At 39.6% G+C, this 22,490-nt stretch overlaps 1 protein-coding gene across 1 annotated transcript in view; it reads left to right on the forward strand.

The window, feature by feature from the left end:
* The window catches only part of Abca13 (ATP binding cassette subfamily A member 13), a 446,515-nt gene extending 424,242 nt beyond the window's left edge, over positions 1–22,273 (forward strand). Inside the window, exons 60-62 of the mRNA XM_052734499.1 lie at positions 17,441–17,546; positions 19,615–19,752; positions 20,786–22,273. Of these exons, the coding sequence (XP_052590459.1) occupies positions 17,441–17,546; positions 19,615–19,752; positions 20,786–20,884 (343 nt within the window). The 3' untranslated portion in view covers positions 20,885–22,273. The remainder of the gene's footprint in view (positions 1–17,440; positions 17,547–19,614; positions 19,753–20,785) is intronic.
* Positions 22,274–22,490: the final 217 nt, after the last annotated feature.

Here is a 22,490-nt window from a genome sequence, read left to right on the forward strand (position 1 = left end):
GGTGTTCTGTGTGTCTCTTATACTTTGATTAGCATCATTTCCCCCTAGATTTGGAAATTTCTCCCTTATTTCAATGAAATATATTTTCTATTTTTTTTAGACAAGTAATATTTGATCTTACCAGTTGCTAGGATATCCAGACTCTAGTTCTTGATCATCAAAGCAGTGTCAGGTATGGGCTTCATCTCATGGAGTGGGCCTTACATCAAATCAGACATCAATTGGTTACTTCCACAAGGTTTGTGCCACCATTGCCCTAGAATATTTTGCAAGCAGGACAGATTGCAGATAAAAGGCTTTGGTTGGATTGGTGTTTACTTTCCTCTTTTGGTAGTCTGCAGAGCATCTTTCTGTGTCATAGACACTAGAACATGGGGTGAAGTTTCTATGTAGGTATCAGCTCAACCTCTCTAAGTTCAGTGAGTTCTGTGGGTGTTATCTTCAGCAATGGGTCCTTTCTGTCAGTATGTGGAGAGCAACCTATTTCCTTGGCAACAGCCTGGGTTGTTTGGGTATTTCTGTTGGACCCCTTTGGCCAACAAATCAATTGGATGAAGCACAGTCCTGGCACTGGAAGCTTCATTTGGTGACAAGAGATGGACAGTTGGAGTTCTGTCTGTTCCATTGTTTGGAGACTTCATTTAAGATCTTCTTCATATACTATTGGAAAATTCCACTGCACTAGGTTTCCATACCGCCCCTCAAATTCTAGCTGTCTCTCTCTTGTTCCCTCCCCCCAACCCATCTCCTCTTCCCTTTCCCACCTGATCCTTCTCCCATTCTTGTCCCTCCCCTACCTCTGGCTCCATTCCACCAATAAAATCCATTCTATTTCTCCCTCTCAGGGACATTCATGTGTTTCTCCTAGACCACTTCTTCTTTACCTAACTTCTCTGGGTCTATGGATTGTAGCTTGGTTATCATTTATTTAATAGATAATATATAGATATAACTGGATACATACCATTTTTAACTTTCCTGGTCTGGTTACCTTATTCAGAATAATTTATTTTCTATTTCCATGTGTCTACAAATTTATTTTTTTAACAGCTGAATTATACTCCATGCATAAATGTACCATGTTTTTTTTTGTTATTATGTTGAGGGACATATAGGTTGTTTCCAATTTCTGGCTATTATGGATAGATCAACAATGAACATAGTTAAGCAAGTGTCCCAGTGGAGGAGGAACTCATGGATTGGTTCCTTATTCAAGTATCATCAGAGAGGATTCTTCCTGCATCAGATGGGAACAAATACAGAGACCCACAGCTTGATATTATGCAGAGAGAGAGAGAGATAGAGAGAGAGAGAGAGAGAGAGAGAGAGAGAGAGAGAGAGAGACAGACAGACAGACAGACAGACAGACAGAGAGACAGAGACAGAGAGGGACAGAGACAAAGAGAGACAGAGACAGAGACACAGAGAGAGACACAGAGACACAGAGAGAGACAGAGACAGACAGACAAACAGACAGACAGGCAGACAGACCTTGGAACACATCTCTAAATGAGATGTCTTCATCAATTCCCAATTCCCTCTCAGAGCTCAGGGAACCAAAAAGAGGCAGAAGGAGTCTGGGAGATAGTGGGGACAGAGGATGCCAGGAGAAAAAACCTTCTAAAACAAATGATCAAGGCTCACATGAACTCACAAGACTAAAGTAGCAGTCATAGGGCCTCCATGCGTCTGCACAGGTCCTCTGCATATGTACTATAGCTTTTAATTTAGTACTTTTATGTGTCTCTTGAGTGTGTAAATGAGTGGATCTCCGATTCTTATGCCTTTTCTTGGCTCGTCTCATCCAACTTGGATGTGATGGTTTTTATTTTATCTTTTATTTTGTTATGTTTTATTGTTATCTCTTAGAAGCCTGTTCTTTTCTAATGAGAGACAGAAATGGAGTGGATCTGGATGGGAGAGGAGGTGGAGAGGAACTGTGAGGAAGACAGTGAGGGGAAACTGTATTCAGATGATATCGTATAAGAAACGAATCTAAGTTTAATAAGAAGAGGGGAAAGAAAAATGTTTTCTATACCTCTGATATGGATTTATTTTCCTTCTATGTCCTTAATTTGTGAATTTTACCTTTTATAGTATCTCACAGGTCTCATATGTTACACACACATACACACACACACACACACATCATCATCATCATCATCATTATCATCATCATCATCATCATCATCATCATTGACCCAAACGATCTTAGCCTTATATTCAAGCCCTGATATTCTGTCCTCTATATGATCAATTACATTGATGAGAATTTTCATTGAGGTTTTCATCTGACTTACTGCACTTTTTGTTTCCATTATTATTCCAATTTGGGTTTTTTTGTTTCTATCTCTTCACTGAATATGATTTTCGTAACCAATATTGACTTCATGTTGTATCTGTTCTCTTTGATTTCATTCAGACACTTATTCACATAATTTTTAAATTCATCCATGCCATTGTTTGTATCCTGTTTGGATTTTATTTTGATCAATTTTGAATTATTTGTCTGAGATTTCTTCTGAATCACTCTCATTGGTAGCCATGACTATGAGACTGATAATTTTTGGATGAGTTATTTTGTTTAAGCTTTCTAAGCTACTAGTAGTTCTACATTGGGAGTCGCCAATCAAGAGTCTGTTTGCTGGTTAAATACTTTTGGTTGTCCTGTGTTGAATTTCAGTTTGGTTTTTGGTACTCTATTTTCCTGGTGAGTCTTGGTTCCTTTCAGTGTTCCTTGAAGTCCAGTTATGGAAACTCTTGGTGTTGCTTTCTGAATGGGGTGGCTGAAGTGGAGAACACTGTTTCTACCCTCACAGAATAGCATTAATTCAGTACACCAGAGACTTGCTTAAGGATCAGCAGAACTGTTTAATCCCTGAACTCATGAGGCAGGATTTGCATGTCGCTTCGGGAGAGTGATAGAGAAGGGGATCTTTTGACATCTAACTTAATGAGTTCGCATATGTGCAGGGCCTTGTGCTTGTGCGCCAGGGGTCAGTGGGACTCACACCTCTTGGTTCCCCAGTAGGGGTGTACACAGGATATAAAAATGATAGAGGCATTGTGTGCAGATAGTAGGAGATGCTGAGACCTCAAAACTGGCTTGACAGTTTGGGACTGAGGACACAAGTATGCTTGTGGGGTTTTCACTTCTTCAAATCTCTAAATTTTCCAATTGAGGCATAAACATGGAGCAAGGGACTGTACAAGGGAGGTGGGAGGTCCTAAGACCTCTAACGTGTCTGGACAGGTTGGGTACAGGGCAGTGGGAGAGCATAGCAGGGGCAGGAGTCACCAAGGCCTCTAATCTGTCTCTGGAGTGGGTGGGCAGTATGCATTGGAGACAGGAATTTGTAAGACATCTCATCTATTCAGCTATGTTGAGGACATAGGAGTGTGCCTCAGAAGTGTGTTGTGGGAGTAGGAGTCTCCAAAGTCTCTAATCTGCCTAGATGAGATGTGGATATAGAGCAGTAAAAGTATGCATTAGAGGCAGGAAGTCTTCAGAATTATAACCTGTGCTGCTGGGTTGGGTATGGAGAATGGAAGTCCATGGTAAAAGTGTAGGACCCCCATACCTCTAACCTGCTGAGCTTGAGTTGAGCATATAGAAAGACAGATTTGTACACAGGAGGGAGAAAGTCCTAGGACCTCTAACTTATCAGGCCTTGTTAGGAACAGTGCTGCAGAAGTGTGCAGTGGGCTTAGGAATCCCAGAGATCTCTCACCTGTCCAGCTGGTATGAGTGTGCAGAGCATCTGGAATTTTTTCTTTTCTTGATACTTGTGTGACATTTTCTGAAGATATGTGAACAAATGCATATTTGTGCCTGACAGGGCCATAGAACTAGGAAAAAATCTCCCCCAAGTCTAAGTGGATGAAGCAATGAGTTTCTTAGTTTCTTACGGGAGTATAGGTGAGCCATTAACTTACAGGAGCAGCAGTACTCAAAGGCTGCTGTTTTACCTCAAAGCTGATCCCAGCACGGTGACCACACATAGAAGCTGTGTCCCTGAAGCTTACCTGTGTGGTTTACAAGCAGCTTAGCTGACCTGAGACTCCCCTCCATCCAGCAAAGTTTGACGGCTTGTATAACCATGGGGAAGTTCTCTGTGACTCTTCTAACTTCCCTTAGCCACCCAAATATCATGAACCTTCTTCCTTCCTCCAGGAAGTATGAGAAAGTGGCTTCACAAAACTGGGTATGAATTTATAATCATATATGTGTGATATATCCAAGGATCTTTTTTCGTGTAGCATATGTTCATCCATGACATAGCATGTACAATTCATTTGTTCCATTTCATGGTTGAATAATGCACACATTCACTGGTGTCTGACTCTTAGAAATAATTTTGCTATAAGCATTCTTTTGGTGAGTTTTTGTGTGGACAGATTTTTGTTGTTCTCAATATGTAGCTCGAGGAGATTTCTGGGCTATATGAGGATTCATGAAGCCAAGATGTTCTCCAGATGGGCTGTATCATTTTGAATTCCAGTTACTAGTATAGGTTTTCACTTCTTTCCATCCTCATTGTTACTTGCTATGTTCTGATTGTTTAAAATTTTACCTCTCCTAGTGGAAGAGAAGTGGCATCTGATCTGAATTGCTATTTTTCTCATGCCTGATGTTTCTAAGCAATTTTGCATGCACATTGGCATTTCTATATCATCTTTTTAAAAAGATTTTAATTTTATCTTTTAATTACGTGAATGAGTGTGTGTGCACTTGAGTGCAGGTGTCTGCAGAGGATGGAAGAAGGCATCAGATCTTGTGGAGCTGGAATTACAGGCAATTTATGAACAGCTTAATGTAGCACTGGAAATATATCTTGAACTACTTTTGAGTTTATCTGCTTATTTAGTCTATTTATATACAGCTGTTATGATCTACTGATTGTCCCATAACTGCTCTATCATTTTTAACAATACTGTGAACATAAATTACTTTAAAGATGAAGCCCATCAAATTGAAACTCCTTCAGTGGACTAGTTCCTAGGATAAGTCTTTGAGTCTGGTCCTGATCATAGATGGTTCTTCCTAGTTGTCTTGCTTGGGTTCTTTCTGGAAAACTAGATGGCCTCTAGTAACCCTATATTTTTCTGGTGGATTTATTAATCTCCCACTTGCCTTTCACTATAACTCCCACTGTTATTAAGATCACCCTACTCTGAACTTTTATATACACTGTTGAAATAAAGTCTGTTCTTTGGGGATGACTAGAAACTATCTCTTTTATGGCCTTTCCTTCAAGGCAAAATATCCGAGATATATCTCTTAAAGGGGGAATGAGGGACAACATCATGATTCTTCCAGAGTTACATTCCATTTTAGAAGTTTTGTGCTCATTGGAGATGGAGAGCTGTTGGTTCAGACTTTCTCAGGTTGTTGTTCAGCGTGTTTTTCAATCCTCACATTGAGGTGAGGTAAGGGCAGTGGTATTCTATAGATTCTCAACATCTCTTGTTTAATTTAGAGTCTCTATTGTATGAAGTAGAGCCAAGTGGACAAACGAAGCTTTTGCCTCTCAGCTGGACTTAGCAGCAGCTTGTTATCATTGACAGGTAGGGGCAGGGTAATACATGCTTTATCCTGCCTTTCTTGGAAAATTGTCTTAGAGGCCAGGAATGAAGAAAATGATTAGTCTGGTTTCAAATGTTGTGGGCTACTGCTGATCACTATCTTGTAGCAGATATTTTGAAATGCTATTTTTTTCTCTTTCTTTGTGCAGGAAGACCATTTCTACACCTTTTTAATGGTTACCCTTGAAACAAATTTTTACCACTTTCATGGAGAATGGATACCAGGCTATTCACACTTTCCTACTACAAATCTGTTCATCTCTATGCCAAAACACTTGTCTACACCTGTTTCATGCTGGTATCATACCTGTACCCAAAGAGACTATGTCCATCAAATGATCAGGCCAGGTCTTTGATGAATGCCATTTGACCCTACTTTCTCCTAAATATTCTGCTTTTTGTATTTTATTCTTTAGAAAGATATGCTTGCATAACTAAGTGGCATTATATAAGGCAAGGAACATTTATTAAACATCATATTTTATTCTAGGAGTCACTCCAACACAAATATTTGCATGGACAGCAAGGAGTTGCTCATATCAAGTGTAAATCCCCATGCCACAAAGTCAGAAGCTAGTTTTCTTTCTTCTATGTAGTTCATGCCTTTTACTTGGTGCTTGGTGGTATCCTGAGTAATGTTGGAAAAATTTACCCTCTTCATAATTCATCTCCTTACTTCAGCTACCCCTAATGCCTATCTTTCCCAAGGGAGATTTTAGAAATCTGTGACTGGGTCCATGCCTGGATTCTTGTCCAAGGCGCTCTGCAATCCAGGTGGGTGGGTGGTCAGCCGGACCTGCTCTGTCTTTGTGCCTGGAAGGCTTGCTTTGAGTGTGTGCTCCCTGCTGAGAAGCTGGGTGAGTTAAGAATTTTGTGAATTTGGTAATTTGCTGCTTTTTTAAAAAAAGATTTATTTATTTTTTATGTACGTTGGGATTTTGCCTGTATGTATGCCTGTTTGAGGATGCCAGATCCCCTGAAACTGGAGTTACAGATAGTTGTGAATAGACATGTGGGTGCTGTGAATTGAACCTGGGTCTTTGGAAGAGCAGTCAGTGCTTTTAACTGCTAAGCCATCTCTCCAGCCCTCTTTGCTGCTGGTTTTTAATCTGATATGTAAGGATGAAGTGATTGGAGAGATCTGGGCTTTTCATCTACTTGGCCCTGATATATGTGATTCCTTTCTGTCTTGGTGACTGACTGATGATACAGCATCCTTATCTTCATGTCTAGTTGGAAAATTCCCATCACACATGGGCCAGAAGCTTTCTCAGAGTCTGCCTTATCAGAGCATTTCTTCAGCACCAGATACAGGTTACTCCTTAAAGCAATTCTTGCCTGCTTAGACATGTATTCATTTATGTCATTACACCATTTTTAGAAGTGATTAAAATTGTTTACACAGAATCTCTTGTTATAAAGGTTAGCAATTAAACCTCTGAAACTGAGCTCAAAAAGTGCCCTAAGTCAATCTCCTAAAAAGACTACGTGTTAACACATGCTTACAACCTCAGAAAAGCAGAATAAAGTACCTGGCTCCCCAAATTACTGAAGAACATTACTCTTTTACAGGAGATGACAGACCCTTGTAGCTTCCATCTCTGCACAGATGGTGTCTGTGCAGGTACATATGCTGACCTTAAGGCTCGATGATGGCATTTCCTTCTAAGGTCTGACCCACTAAAAGCTCTTGGAGTCTCTATGGACATCACTTACAAAGCCAGAAATTAGATCACTCTTGCTTTTCTATGGAGTATGTTCTTAATCACATTCATAGGCTATGAGATAAAAGGTTGAAAGACAGTGATTGCTTTTTCTGTTGCCTCTGTAGAGTTGGATGAGAGAACTTTTGGTGACCACTTCTGGTTTCTGTTGTGTGAAACAACTTGATGTAATTTCCTCAATTCCTCATCTTCTCAGAACTCAGAGCACAGAAGTGTGTGGTTTGACAACCAGGGTTTTGGTTCCTTTGCTTTGAGAAAATGAGCTGCTAGACATTATCTTGACCCAAGGGCTTATGGTGTCCTACTGAGAGTCAGTGGGGTTTTACAAGATCTCTGAAGAATGCTAAGATCATGTTGGATCCTATTTGGTTGTTTGCTTGTTTGTTTTCATATCATTATGAAGTTTTCTGTTAAATGGTACTAGCCTAGTTATTAGAATGGTATTTTAGTGACTTATAAATTCTTCTAGTCATCAGCTGTTGCTAAAGTAGACACCATGATTTCAACTTTATGAGTAATCATTGTGTTACATGCCAACTTTCTGTTTTAGAGTGAAAGAAATTTTTTCTTTTCAATATCAAGAAATATGAAAAAATCATTCTTATAGTATTGTCAACTCTAAAGATATCTTTTTAATATCAGATATTATACCACAAAACACAAGTCAGATGCAGAGTCCTTAGGTTGTCAACTCACCACCCTAAAAGCAAAATGGCCTGGGTGGTCATGAGGTGGACAAAAGCTGAGTGATATGGGAGATGAGGGCACTTCCATTTCTGTCCTGCTGACTTGGCTGTGACGTCAGGTTTTCAAATAATCTCCTTAGATTGCTCTGAAGAAGAAAAAGAAAGAAAAAAGGAATTGCATTTGACTGCTTAATAAAGAAAAAAATCTTGTTTTCATTATACTATACAAAGTTCTAACAAGGAATTCCCTATGTTCTGTGCCTTATCAGATCCTAAGGCACCTGCAGGGATGTTAGGGACAGTGGCAGGAAAGCCCATGGTTCTGTCTTCCACACGGCAATGGCATCCTCATTCTGGGTCCAAGGTAAGTTTTGTTGCATTCAGAACTAAGAGATCAGACTGGAAGGGTGGAGGAAAAGAGTCCTGCTGAGAGCAGCATGAAGGGCACTGAGGGGAGAAGTCAGATGAACGCAGTAGCCGTCCTGGGGAGCCCACAGGCATGGGCAAGAATTTGATCTTTGGTTTGTTCGTTATGCTAGTGATCACACTGACAACCTGCATGTACTGGGCAAATGCTCTATACTGAGATATACCCCTAGCCCAAGTTTGACTTTTTAATTATTTTCTTTTCTACAAAATATTCTTATTTAATAAATTTTTATGAGTTTCTTCTTTGAGAATTTCATACAAAGTGTTTTCGTCATGTTTACCTTCCACACCCAACTCTTCCCAGATCCCCTCCACTTTTCCTATCTGCATAACTTTGTGTCCTTTTTCCATTTTGCTTTTTAACCCATCAAGACCAATTTGTATTGCCTAATATCCCTGGATGTGTGATCTCCCACTGAGGCATGGTGTGCTTATCTGGAGCTTCACTCTTAGAGAAAACCTTCTATCTCCTAGCAGTTAACAGTTGCTGATAACATCATGACTAAGGGTGAAATTTTGTACCCAATTCCCATTCCCATGCAGGATCTGTTGTTGGTTGCACAAGTTTTGTGCATGCTGTTACAACCACTGTGGTTTCCTGTGTTCAGCTGTCCTTCTCTGTCCGAAACACATTGTTTCCTTTCAGGTGTCCACTGCCTCTAGCTCTTCCACTCTCCTTGCTTCCTATTCTGGCATCATCCCTGAGTCTCTGGAGGAGTGAAGATAGGATATGTGTTCCATTTAGGCAGAGCATTCTGCTGTTTCTTATTCTCTGCATCTTGGCCAGTTGTAGGTCTCTGTGTTGATCACTGTCCACTGCAAATAGAAGTTTCTGTGAGGAGGACCGAGAAATGCAATGATCTATGGGTACAGTGATAAATCTTTACCAGTTGGTTTAATACTATCTCCATTTAGTAGATTAGTAGTTTTGGGTTCTCCCCTGGATTCTATGGCCTGTCTAGCCATGGATTCCTGCCCCAGTAATGGTCCAAGATGTGGGTTTCATCTTGTGGAATGTTTTAAGTCCAATCACAAAGTGGTTGCTTATTTCTATGATGCTTAACTTTTAAGTCAAAACTATCTATTTTGAAACTAGCATGGTTTCCTGAGTGTGATAACTATGGTTCTGTTGACATTTCTTCATAAAACTGTTGGCCCAAACTCTGAATTCTAGATCTTTGCCTACTAGAGTAATTAGAAAATAGCTCTATAGTACCTTAAATTTGCAGTGCCCCCTACCCGCTTATAGTTTGAATGCTTATTCCTCTTTTGAAGGTGCTAATGGGGAAAGCTGTGAAGTCTTTAGGAGGTAGGACCTGCCTGGTAGAAGCAGACCACTCAGGGCGGGTCTCTGGTGCTTAGAGTCTACCCTCTGGTTCTGTGCTTTGATTTTTGGTCTGGTGTAATATGAACAATTGCCACTATAGGATCCTGCAACCTTGAGGTTGCTCTGCCAGGTCTGCTCTGCCATGATGGGCAGACACCCTCTGGAACTAAACCAAAACAAATCTCCCGTCCCTTAAGTGTGCCTGTCGGGTATTATGCTCATTACCCTCTACATGCTCAGGAGAATCTTCTTTGAGAGTCGTGCTAATGTGGCTAAAGCTTTCTTTTATTGAGATGCCTTGTTGTCTACCCATATGCTCTTGTCTTTAAATTCAAAAGCTTTCTGGGGCTCTTTTTAAAGATACCCCCCCACCCCAGAAGGAATGCTGTGCCAGATGGAAAACTCCGTTTTGTTTTGTTTCATTATTATTTGATAATTGTCAGGGGTTCTTTTATGTTAACACCTTGAATATATAACTTTTACAGTTGTTCTTGTTTGTGTATGTGACTATTGTGAAGTTTTCCAAGCTCAACTTAAGGAAAGTTGAATAACAAAGACACTTAAGATGAAAAGATGTGCTTGTGGAATGAGTTCTAGTCTATCCTAGCACTGCAGAAAATAAGAGGAGTGATCAAGGAATGACCTCAGAACTATTCACATTATGAAGAGAATATTCCATCTACAGGCAATAGTGCACGCACAGGTAGTTGTGAGGAGTGAAATGAACATACTGTTGTCACAGTGGCCATTTAAAGAACAGAGGTGTGGTAGCTATTGGAAGACAGTGCTGTAAGATTGGGTTTTTAGTTGAACTTATGGATGTTGATATTGTAAGTCTTTCTAGTCTTTCTAGTTGAGCTGTGTGAGATAAACAATTTCTTTAGCACCAAATGAGATTTTAATTCCACGTTTGTGTTGCAGAGCTAGAGACAGTGTGATAGAAAACCCTGGGGAATTAAATGGAATAATGTGTGCTTGGTACCTCACTCAAGATAGATGAAGACAGAACTATCATCTGTCCCCTCTACTGGTTCCTTGTCTCTCTAGAAGAAGACTGTCTTAGATATTGTTCTAGTGCTGTTAAGGGACACCATGGCCAAGGCAACTTACAAAAGAAAGCATTTAATTTGTGGGCTTGCTTACAGTTTCAAAGGGCGAGTGTTATTGACCATCCTGGCAGGGTTCATTAAGGCAGGCATGCATGGTGCTGGAGCAGTAGCTGAGAGCTAACACCTGATCCACACGCAGGAGAAAGAGAGAGAAACCGGGCCTAGCATGGACTTTTGAAACCAAGTAACACAATTCCTCCAGCAAGTCCACATCTCATAATCCTTCCCAAAATAGCCCACCAATTAAGGAATCAAACATTCAAATATATGAACTCATGAGAAACATTTTTAGTCAGACCACCACAAAGAGCCATATAGGACTGATATAATGTTGAGGGAGTTTTTACACAGATAGACAAGCCTCATATCACATAGCCACCTATATATTTGTTACCTACCCAATATTCTGCCACCTTTCCTTAGAGTCACTCTCTGCTCTGTCTTCTCTGTCATTGCTTTATGTATCCTAAAGGTAAACAATTGCAAATCAAGTACTGAAGGGAGATCACTGAAAGTTGGCATATTGCACAGACACGAATGAGTAGGATGTAGGGTAGTGAGACAAGAAAGTGGTAAATCAGATGCCTTGGTCTGAAGCATCTGTGCTCCTGTATCTCCTGGGAATACTGTGATACACATGCTTGATGGGAGTTTATGTAAGACCCCAGGATCACAGTGCCCCCTGTTCAATAGAATGCCTCATATTCTGTTATGAAACATCATTTTTAAAAGATATTTCATATTCCACTTGTTTATTGGGAAAAACATATCAAGAGGCGTGTGTGTGTGTGTGTGTGTGTGCGTGCGTGAGAGAGAGAGAGAGAGAGAGAGATTCCTTATGAACCAAATGATAAATCTCAATTGTATATAAAGAGACATCTAAAAAGAATATTAAAAGGATATTTCACTTTTATAATACTTTATTATTTTAACTCAAATATTAGTTTCTATGTCTAGAAGTTTTATGCCTGTAAATTTTAGAAAGCACACTTAAAAACCAGAATGGCAATGCACTTGCAGAACTTGGCACATCAGAATAATACTTCCTCTGTATTTTTAGAAACCATGTGTTTTTCTTTATAATTATGATGGTGATGTGAGCTCTTTAGTGTTAGAAGTAGGTAAAGAAATTACTAACAGTCATAGAATTTTCAACTAATATTCTAGCATTGTGTTTGAAATTTTTTATAAGTATGTTTATATAATTGATATTCTATTGAGTCTATATTTTTACATTTTATAATTCATGTAATAATAAGCATTTTCCCTACTTAGGATTCTTTGTGGAAATATATTTTAATAGTTGAGAATAAAATTAACCTATTTTCATGAACCATTTAATTTTAATTATAGGGCAAAATATTTTTAGAAATGGAGTCTGGAGCCAAGAATTGTAAAAGTCCAGGGCTTTGCCTGGAGAGGTCATTTCAGCTTCAGTATGTGCTTACTCATAAGTACCCTTTAGCGTATGTACTTGATGTTCCATTTGTTTCTGTGGTACTCAAGCTTCTGTTTTAGTATTTTGTTACACATATTATGATGAATAAGAAATGTATCAGGCCGGGCGGTGGGGGCGCACGCCTTTAATCCCAGCACTCAGGAGGCAGAGGCAGGCAGATCTTTGTGAGTTCGAGGCCAGCCTGGTCTACAGAGCGAGATCCAGGAAAGGCACAAAGCTACACAGAGGAAACCCTGTCTCAAAAAAAACCAAACCAAACAAAACAAAAACCAAAAAGAAATGTATCAGAAAGTATTTTTACACACAACTTTGCCTCCCAATACTGTTGTTCATTTACCTTTATGTGGTTGCTGCTACACAAATGATGGTGCATACTGGATAATCTTGGAGTGTTGGGTCAATAAGTGTTTTTATCAACCTGTGACTCACTGGCTGTGTTGAAACCTTTTAGTCTTTTATTTAACAATCAAATAAATACTCTGGGGAGTTTAGATCATTGGTACACTGAGACGGAAATGAGAAACTAAACCTAAATTAAATACCTAAATTAGATATGTCATAAATTAATTTAATGATTTATAAAGATTTTATTATTTGTTAAATATACATGCTTTTATAATTTTATGTCTACAAAGTATTGCTGACTAATCTCGAGAAATTCATGAAAAGGGATATATTCCCTTGAAAACATTTTTTTTTCTAAGAACTAAATGTTTTCTTTCTTCTGTTTCTCTCTAACAAAGCTAGTGGAGTGTTACTTCAAATGAAGTGTAACTTTGAAAGGATTTAAAATATGAATATGCATATGTGCTTTTAGAGAATTTATCAGGCAATTTCTGGAATTTAGCATGAATTTTTCAAAATACATTAACAAAATATGCCCATAAAGACTGCAAACTACATTGGCAATGAAAGTTGCCATGAGGTTCTCTTTCCACTCACTGCCCCCTACACACACCAGCTTACAATCTGTGTTTACATTGTCTTGTCTGAGTTCATGGAACTTTTCCAAATAAACTGTGGGCTTCTCAATATCAAATAGAGTGATGCTCCATTCTGGCGAAATCCTGCACAGAGCCAAAATTACACTCTTTATTTATTTACTTATTTACACAGTGCCAAAAGCTGTTCCAAATGACTCACAAGGATGAATTAATTCTGTCCTCCAACAACCTTATTAGGCAGTGTCTCTTCTTAGCCTCATCTCTAGATGTGACAGCTGAGCTTGGAAATTTCACTCAGCTTTCCAGGGTCAGGCATTTTGTAGGAGGAATGCAGGCTGTGAGGATCCGGCATCTTTGTCATAAGCTCTTCATAATGGTATCAGAGTAGCTAGGAACGTATTGCCACACAGTGTTCCTCCACCAGGACTCACAGCTGGGAGCCTACTTGATGGAGATGCTTCAAAGCTCCAGTGTCCTATCTTTTGACCTTGGGAAGTCCCTTCAACCATCTGGGCTTATGCCTTTCTTGCTTGAAGTATGGAAATGTCCACCCACTCTGGAGTCTTAGTGAAGACGGTTTCAGTAGCTAGTGTCAATAAGCACTCAGCCTCTTGTTCTTGTTTCTGTGGAGCAGGATAGCCATTGATATGGATCCTCTGTATGGACCTAGTGTATGATTTCTAGAGAAGGCTGAATAGGAGTGGTAGGTAGTTCATCTTTGTCTAGGTTTGTAGCTGGATTATCTCTAGTCCTGCCTGGGCCCACAGCCACTCAGACACAAATAAACACACAGATGCTTATATTGTTTAAACTGTTTGGCCTAATGGCTCAGGCTTCTTGCTATCTAGTTCTTATATCTTAAATTAACCCATTTCTATTAATCTATAAGTTGCCACGTGGCTCGTGGCTTACCCATACTTTACATCTTACTTCTCATGGTGGCAGCGGCTGGCAGTGTCTCCTGACTCAGCTTTTCACTTCCCAGAATTCACCTCTCTCCTTGTCCCACCTATACTTCCTGCCTGGCTACTGGCCAATCAGCATTTTATTTATCAACCAATCAGAGCAATACATTCACAGCATACAGAACCACAGCAAAGGTTCACATGTATTTATCAGTGCCCTCTGGCATCTTAGTCATGTGTAAATGAGAAGCTGTCAGCCTGAAAGGATGGAGGCTGTGATCAATAGTGGTAAGAAGAGTTCTAGATACAAAGCTTCCCACTTACTGCAGAGCTCTCTTATGGGTGGAACTCAAGCCTTAAGGAAAAAGAGCAGACTGCTGTCAATGCAGCAGTAACGGCCACTAACTAAACAAAACTTTGACTGTATAAATGTCCCACTTTTGACAGCCAAAGCCCCAAGCACATGACATGAAAAGCAGCAGACAGTAGCCTGCAAAGATCACCATAGCACTCGGACCTGGTGGTAGCTTTTTGATAAAACTTTATTGGCTGGATGTGGTCAGAGATCCAGAAATTAAGGGTACAGATGGTCCCCAACATATTTGACCATTCTCAGGCTTCAACATGCTTTCAACATGGATTTCAGAATTCCATTAGAAGAAGACAACAAAAATTCAGAGCCAATCTCTCAGCTCCAGCAGGGCACACCCCTCTGAAGCTACTTCCACAAGATTCCTTAGAGACCTGAAAAGGATTCCCTAGTTCTCCGCTCCTGAGACTTCTGCTCTATCAGGGAGCTCACTGGAGCCAGCCTCTCATTGATTACAGGTGGAGAGAATTACTCCTGTCCTAGCTACCAAAAGTCTGCACTTATTTTTACACAACTACAATGGCTGTGATATAATGGCTCTAGGTTATAGTTCTGCTGCTATCAAGGGTGTAAATTTGTTTCATTTTAATCCCACAGGACAATCTGTTTTACCCTTAAAGATTATCAATCCTGAATTGACAACAAAGTACCTCTCCAATTTGCACTGTTTGATGTCTACCTACTCCATTCTTGAAGGAAAGGCAGGCAAGAACTCAGTTGGGTGCTCTCAAACGGATCATGTTATTTTAACAATGAATATCTGAAGTCAAGGCAACAGACAGGATGATAGAACCCTGGACCCAGGTCTCAGGGGAAACTCAAAAGGGTTATCTGTGTCCCTCTAACAAGTCCTTGTAATCTTAAGCCATCTGTCCTTATCACATAGATTCAAGCTATAAAGCATAAACATATTATGTTCAGGCTTACCACAGGAAATTTACTTAAATGTCCATTTTCCTCTAGTGGTGCTTTGTAAGTAAATGATGATCAATCATAAGTATTGGACGTACTATATTTTCCTTCTTTAAGCTAATTACTTTTTTTCAGCTTGAAGTAATATGCTAGTTAGTGCTAGATACCATATTTGGCACTTGAAATTGATATACCAATACCCAGAAGAGATACAAATTTCAATAATCAGGCTGCAAAGATAACTCAGAAGGTAAAGGTACTCGCTGTGCAAATCTGCCAGTCTGAGTTTAGTCCCTGGAACCCAAATAAAAATAGTATGAGAGAATTCACTTCACAGAGTTGACCTCTGATCTCTACAGATGAGCCGTGGCATGTGTCACTCATCCACTTCCAATAATAATAATAATAATAATAAATAATATCGACAAAACATCTTATAAAGCAACAATACTTTGATTAATCATGGCCCATTCAGGTCTCTGTTTTTTACTGATCAGAAATGCTGTTTAATTCCTAATACCTGGGATTAAGCTATAACATAAGACACAACCTCCCCCCAAGACAATGTAGTAGGCTATGGCCTTTGCTTTTGCTTGACCACCAGGATTTTATGGTAAGACCCTATTGCTGAAAACACCACACACATTGGTCATGTGTAATGGAGCAATAAGGTTGGTGCTCACCACGAAGCTTCCTCCCTCCTGGCTAGATCTCATAGCAGTGGAAAGTGCTGTTCAGGCATCTGAGGAAAAAAGATCATCAATAGACTTACCCAGCTGTGAGCCCTGTCAACTACAGTAATGACCACTGAAGCAAGATACACCCATGGGTGCAAATAATGGCAGGAATATTATAAGGCCAATAAACTGCTTTCTTGTTGGATATAAGGTATGCTCCACAAAGGAAAAAATGTGCCTGGTTCTATAACTTCTGACTAAGAAACCATGATTAGGGAGCTCACAGGCTCTGGGCACAATTGCCTACTAGTATTCTACTAAATGACACAGTATCAAACTTCCTTCTAAATAGGATTAGTGGCAATGGATTAGTGCTTCTCTCAGAACTCATCAAAGAAGATTCTTTGTGCAGTGGACAGTGGTTGGTGAAGAATCATAACTCACTAAAGTACCAAGGATATGTATCAATGGAGGGCTCATCCACAAATGGGACATCTCTATCAACCTCCCCAAAGCCCAGGGAGCATCACAAAAGGGAAGAAGACTGGAGTGAACCCGCATCTTCCGAACATGACCAGACAACTGCACGATGAACTCACAGCAGCTATGGTGCCCTTCACAAGACCTGCATAAGACCAAACCAATCAACATTTTATCAGAGAGGGGAAATGAGTTTTTAAGTCTCCACCCTAAATGATGGCTTCTGTAGGATGGAAAGTCAGTTTTCTTGCAGACCAGGCTCCAGTCATTGGCCCCACACCCAGAGCTATATTGGCAACACAAATTGGATTCAATGGGTTATTAAAGATTCTCCACTGAGGCTGACTTAAAACTGGAAAATGATGTTTTTACATAATAGACAAAAAAGTCCTTAAGTTGCTTCTGTATTCCTTTTCATCTTCTCCCAGCTACATTTTAATCATTGCAGGCCTTGAAGCAACAAATGTAGAAATGTGCTTCCCAGGCTGGTCTCCAGGGCAACCTCTGACTTCCTCTAACTCAGCACTCTGCCTTCATGATTCGTGTCTTCACCTTAGCTCTTTTATCGACTATGTGCTGATTTCTGGAGTTGCTGATTTGTTTTTAAAGTTTAGCCAATGTCTCTGTCAATGTAAACAAGTGACAGCAAGTGTACAACGGACTTAAAGTTAAACCCTCCATATTGTGTATTTGAGAATCCAAATACCCCGGCAATTTAAAGTAGTTACTAACGTTCTCTAGGTCTGTACAAATCGCCTTATAACACCACCAGTGTAAATCAACAATAACAGATGTGTAATACTACGCTTATTTTTTTTTTTTTTTTGACCAGGTTTGGTGATGGTTATACAGTCAAAGTTTGGCTCCACAAAGAAGGAAGTCAACCTAGTGCCGTTTCTGACTGCTTGAAGCTCCATTTTCCAGGAATCCAGTTTAAGGTATGTTATGTGACTTCTCAAGAGAATTCAAGAACAGATGTCTATTCATCCAAGACAAGGCGTTGATGACAAGCTAAAGAAGGATAACCCTTAGGACTAGTTCAGTGAACCATTGAGTTTATTGGGGTTGCTTACAGGAGTGTGAACTACTCAAGGGCGGTGGTATCACTGAATAACCAGCTCCAGGATGAGTGACTAGTCACCTAAACGGCACCCCTGGTATTCTTTTCACCACTTCATGGCAGTTCTAATGGAGAGAGTCCCATCCCTCCTGTTATTATTTTCTGCTTTAATAACCTTGGGGAAGGCCTTCGTGAATTTTGTGATTTTTTTTCCCTGGGCCTTGTGGGTTTCCTAGGTTTCTTTTCTGATGAGTTTACCCTCCCTCCAGGAGGGGATGTTTCAAGTGGGATGAATCAGCTACATGTGGAAGTAATCCTAATAGCCTGTGTTACTGTTTTTAGCCAAAAGCATATTATACATTATTAGTCATTTTTCTGTTTTATTTTGTACTGCCAAAAGACAGACCTATGGTCTTTTTTGCCTCTTTGTGAATTATTGGCCATGTTTCAACCAAAATGAACCTGGATGGTGGACATTGCTCAATCACTCTGATGGATGACAGGGCTGCTTGGCCACTTACTGAACAACCCAGAGAAGACTGTGTTAACACATGCTCTCCCCTTTTAACCTGCTCCCAGCTCCATTGCGGAGCTTGTTTCATTTGCTTGGAGGATTTCAGAAATCATTTTCTTCTATGTATTTGCTACGGGGTTTATAAGCTTGATAATTTTCATATTCTATAAGCTTGGAAATTTCCACATTTTTTTTAAATGAAAAGAGCCATATGCTTGGAACTATAATCATTGACACTGATGTGACCAAGTGTGGTGCATGGGCCAGGAGTATCTTCAATAGATGATATCCTTCAGGCACACAGAATGGCAGGCTCCAACCCACTGAGTCTGAATTGACATTTTGACAAGGTAATTAGATCGTTCGTCTACACATTGAAGTTTTGAAAGCACTCAGGACAGTTCTTTCTTTTCTTTTCTGTCTTTCTTATTTGTTTATTGTTTGCATGTTTTGCATAATCGTGCTATGTAGCCTGACTAGTCTGAAGCTGACTATCCAGTTAAAGTTAGACCTGCATGTGGACCAAACCTCATCCCTCAGCTTCCCAAGCATGAGCTTACAGGTGTGGGCCACTATGCTTGCTTATAACTATTTTCTGAGGTTCATTTATTTCTATTTTATGTGTATTGGTATTTTGTCTGTGTGAGTGTCTGTGAGCCAGATGCATGCAGTTCTTCTATTTCCAGAGGTCAGAAGAGGGAATTGTGTCCTCTGGAACTGGAGCTACAGAATATTGTGAGCTCCCATGTGGGTGCTGGGAATTGAACCTAGGTCCTCTAGAAGAGCAGTCCATGCCCTTAACCACTGAGCTATCTCTTCAGCCTCATTTGTAAATTTTTAGACAACAGTTATTCTTATGTATCGTAACTTCTAACAAGTAATAGGCATTAAGACAAATAACCTGTGAGACACTATCATTTGTGTTCCAGTACCATTCTAAAAGACATGGTAAAAAACAAATGTCCTTATCTCTATGGGGAAGCATGAAAGCAAGAATCAGAATGAGTAAATTTCTTGCCAAAAGTAGCTCAGCTAATGCAGAAGAAAACTGGGACCCAAGAATCCCATGATGCTTGTAAAGTTTGGGGAACTCTCAGATATTTCCATTAAGCTGTGTTCACTGCCTCTTTCTGGAGCATCTGTAGGTGACTTCTGGCCATTTAAGCCTATCCTAGTGCTTATGACATGGTGGGACAGAGTGGGGCAGGGCATAATCTCAATCCAAGTGAATGCTACTTCTCTAATGAGCCTCAGGGTGAACAGTCACCAATAAGTGTTCATTAGTGACTCCCAGCATTAACCTACACACATCACCAGTAGTCAACACGTGTGGCTCTAAAAACACATTTGAATTTATTTACAATGAAATGTAGTGTAATTAAGTTTGTTCAGTGATATCTATTCCCGACTCCTCATATTTTCTGACTCTTAGGGGCAGCGCCTTAATTTGCTGGAATATCATGTACAAAAAAGGTGGGAGTGTCTTGCTGACTTGTTCAAAGTTCTGGAGAACAACAAGAGCATCCTGAATATCAAGCATTATTCCATCAGTCAGACCACTCTGGAGCAGGTATGCCACCTCGAACAATGCCACATGCTGTTCTTGTGTATAATTATCAGACCTTATCCAGCAAACTTTAAAAACAGTTAGATTGCTTCTTCAGCACACCACTTCTTTTAATTAACCGTACTCAGTTTTGCAAAAGCCTAGTGAGGATGGTGAAAGTTAGAAAGCTTGTCTATCAGATGTGCTTCATTCAATGTACAGAGCTTTCATTTGCTCATGGAGGCCAGGGACAGTCCCTTCTGTTAAACTTTCCTTTTCTAACTCATTCAATCCCAAATGATAGATTCGGTTCTGCAGTAGAACAACAGCTACATCTGAGGAAAATAAGGGCTTGTTGTCCTGAGAGCACCAGGAATGTAAAGTTATTGAAACTACAAGGTATTGATACTTTCCAGGGGACTTAGTCTTTATTCCTGGAGCTGACTGTTCAATGGATTAGGGTAGTAAAAAGACACGATGTCCACCTTTTCATTTTATTTGTAATTAAAATATAATGACATCATTCCTGCCTCCTTCATTTTCTTCCTCCAAGCACTCCCATGTACCTCTTCCTGCTTTCTCTCAAATGCATTAGTATTATTACCTATGCGTGTGTATAAATGCATAAATTTATTCTGCTGAGTCCATTTAGTTTTGTTTGTGTGTGAATAGTTTTAGAGCTGAATACTTGATAGCCAATATCCACCAATTATGGGTCTCCCTTCTGGGTAAGACTGATTCTCCCTCTCTTGATAGGCATTAATTGCCTGTAGTTCTTTCTCTAGGGGTGGGGCCTTGTGAGATATTACCCATCTATGTGGGCATGTCAGCTGGAGTAGTCATTTTTCAGGCCTTGTTTAGGCTGCCATATTGTTGAGATTTCATGAATGTAACTTTCCTTCCATATCTAGAATACATAGTCTCACAGCAGAGTTCTTGGCCCCCTTGGCCTTTTGTTATTTTTTTGGATGGTTGGACAATGTTTTCTTTTATAATAATCAATACCAAAGGTCCAATGTTCTCATGAACTAGTAACTGTTTTCATTAATTCTTTCAGGTGTTTGTTAATTTTGCCACTGAACAGCTGCAAATTCCACACTTTCCTGTTGATCCACCGTCCACTGATGGTCACCATCTGTACCACTCACGTATCTAGGCAGGAGGAGTAAGCTTGTCCTTCATGACAGTTCATCAAAGACCAGACACAGGCACAGCTGAGGATTGGGAAGAAATGCTCAGGCAGTCATGCATTCTCTTCTTCAATTTCTAATTCAAAACTCTTTCCTTATTAATAACCAACAAACTGCAAGATCATTCTCCAATGTAGACTCTTTGAGATTTTTTTCCTCTGATTGTCAAGCCAGGTGGATGACAGCTTCTCTGTGTCAAACATAGCGATGAACTGGCAGAGTCCAAACGAAGAAGTTCAGGAGTCAAGAAAGTCACGCTAGACCACCCAAGCCACACACTATATCTTTCTTTTTAAATAGACTGAGTCCCTAACTCATTTGAGTAGGAAACAATTATTAGGAATCATTTTTTATCTTTTCACAGTTTTAAATAAACACCTGGCAATTTACACACAAACTTTTTCCCAAAACTAAATGACAATATGGTGTGACATGAAGAAACTGCCATATGCTTTTTTGCTTTATATCAAACCACCAGCAAAATTGAAGACATTTTTCATTTATAACATGCTTAGTGGAATCTCCCACACTAATTTTGTATGGTTATAGAAGGAAATACGTGTAGACTGTGTGGTTGATTTGGATGACTAATTGTCTTAAAATTCTAAGCCCATTGATTTGAAATATGGAGGGTTCTGTATTGGCAACTTTAGCCTCACCTGGAGCTTGGTGGAAACTCATGTTCTCAGGCCTCATCTCTGAGAGAGAGAATCTCAAATCCCTGGGCTGTGGCCAAACTCTCTGGTTTAAGCATGCACAATTCAAGTTGGCAGCCAGTGGCCCCAGGCAAAATTTAGTCCTAGAAGGATCATACACAGCTCATAGTAACAGAACATGGAGCTTTCAGTATTTATCAAAAGTTCTCTAAAAAATGTCACTCTCAGAATTGCTGCCCTCAAAGATAGGGCTCCCACAGGCTCTATTGAAATAATAAATAACATCTTACAGTTAATAAAATGTGTAAAATCAATGTGTCTACTACTGAATGTATTTCCACTCAGATACTGTTGAACATTTTCTAACAACATTTTTCTAAACCTCAGTGATGAACCTCATTAATTTCATTGCAGAATTTGGCTTTAGCCAACATTAGCATTGGAGGATAATAGCTGTGCTATACAGAATGCACTTCATTGTGCCATTTCTTTTCTATACCAGGACTTCATTAAACTGTCTTTTCTGGATGTAATTTATATCTGAGATATTTTAATAATAAGGATTATTCCCATCATGGGCAGCTTTGATGTCATTGGTTTTGATTTTCAAGTATCAATCTCATAAATGATGCTTTTTGGTAAAGAAATTACAATTTAAGACTATGATTTTTCCTTTCCTCCTATTCTGACATATTCCATTGTGAAAATGAAAGACATAGCCTTTTCTGTTGTTGAATCAATAAATACCAATTTGTGAAACATGAATATATTTATACTGTAGTGAATAAATGAGATGTGCCATAATTTAACCTGGGTCTTGAAAGTCGTTGTGTCTGTGCCAATGTATTCCTTGCATCTTTATTTGTGTCTTTGGGGATCCAATTTAATTTGGGTAAGGAGGAAATGGAACAACTCC

The sequence above is a fragment of the Peromyscus californicus genome, unplaced genomic scaffold, assembly GCF_007827085.1.
Source record: "Peromyscus californicus insignis strain IS unplaced genomic scaffold, ASM782708v3 Scaffold_13__1_contigs__length_99412109, whole genome shotgun sequence".
NCBI lineage: Eukaryota > Metazoa > Chordata > Mammalia > Rodentia > Cricetidae > Peromyscus > Peromyscus californicus.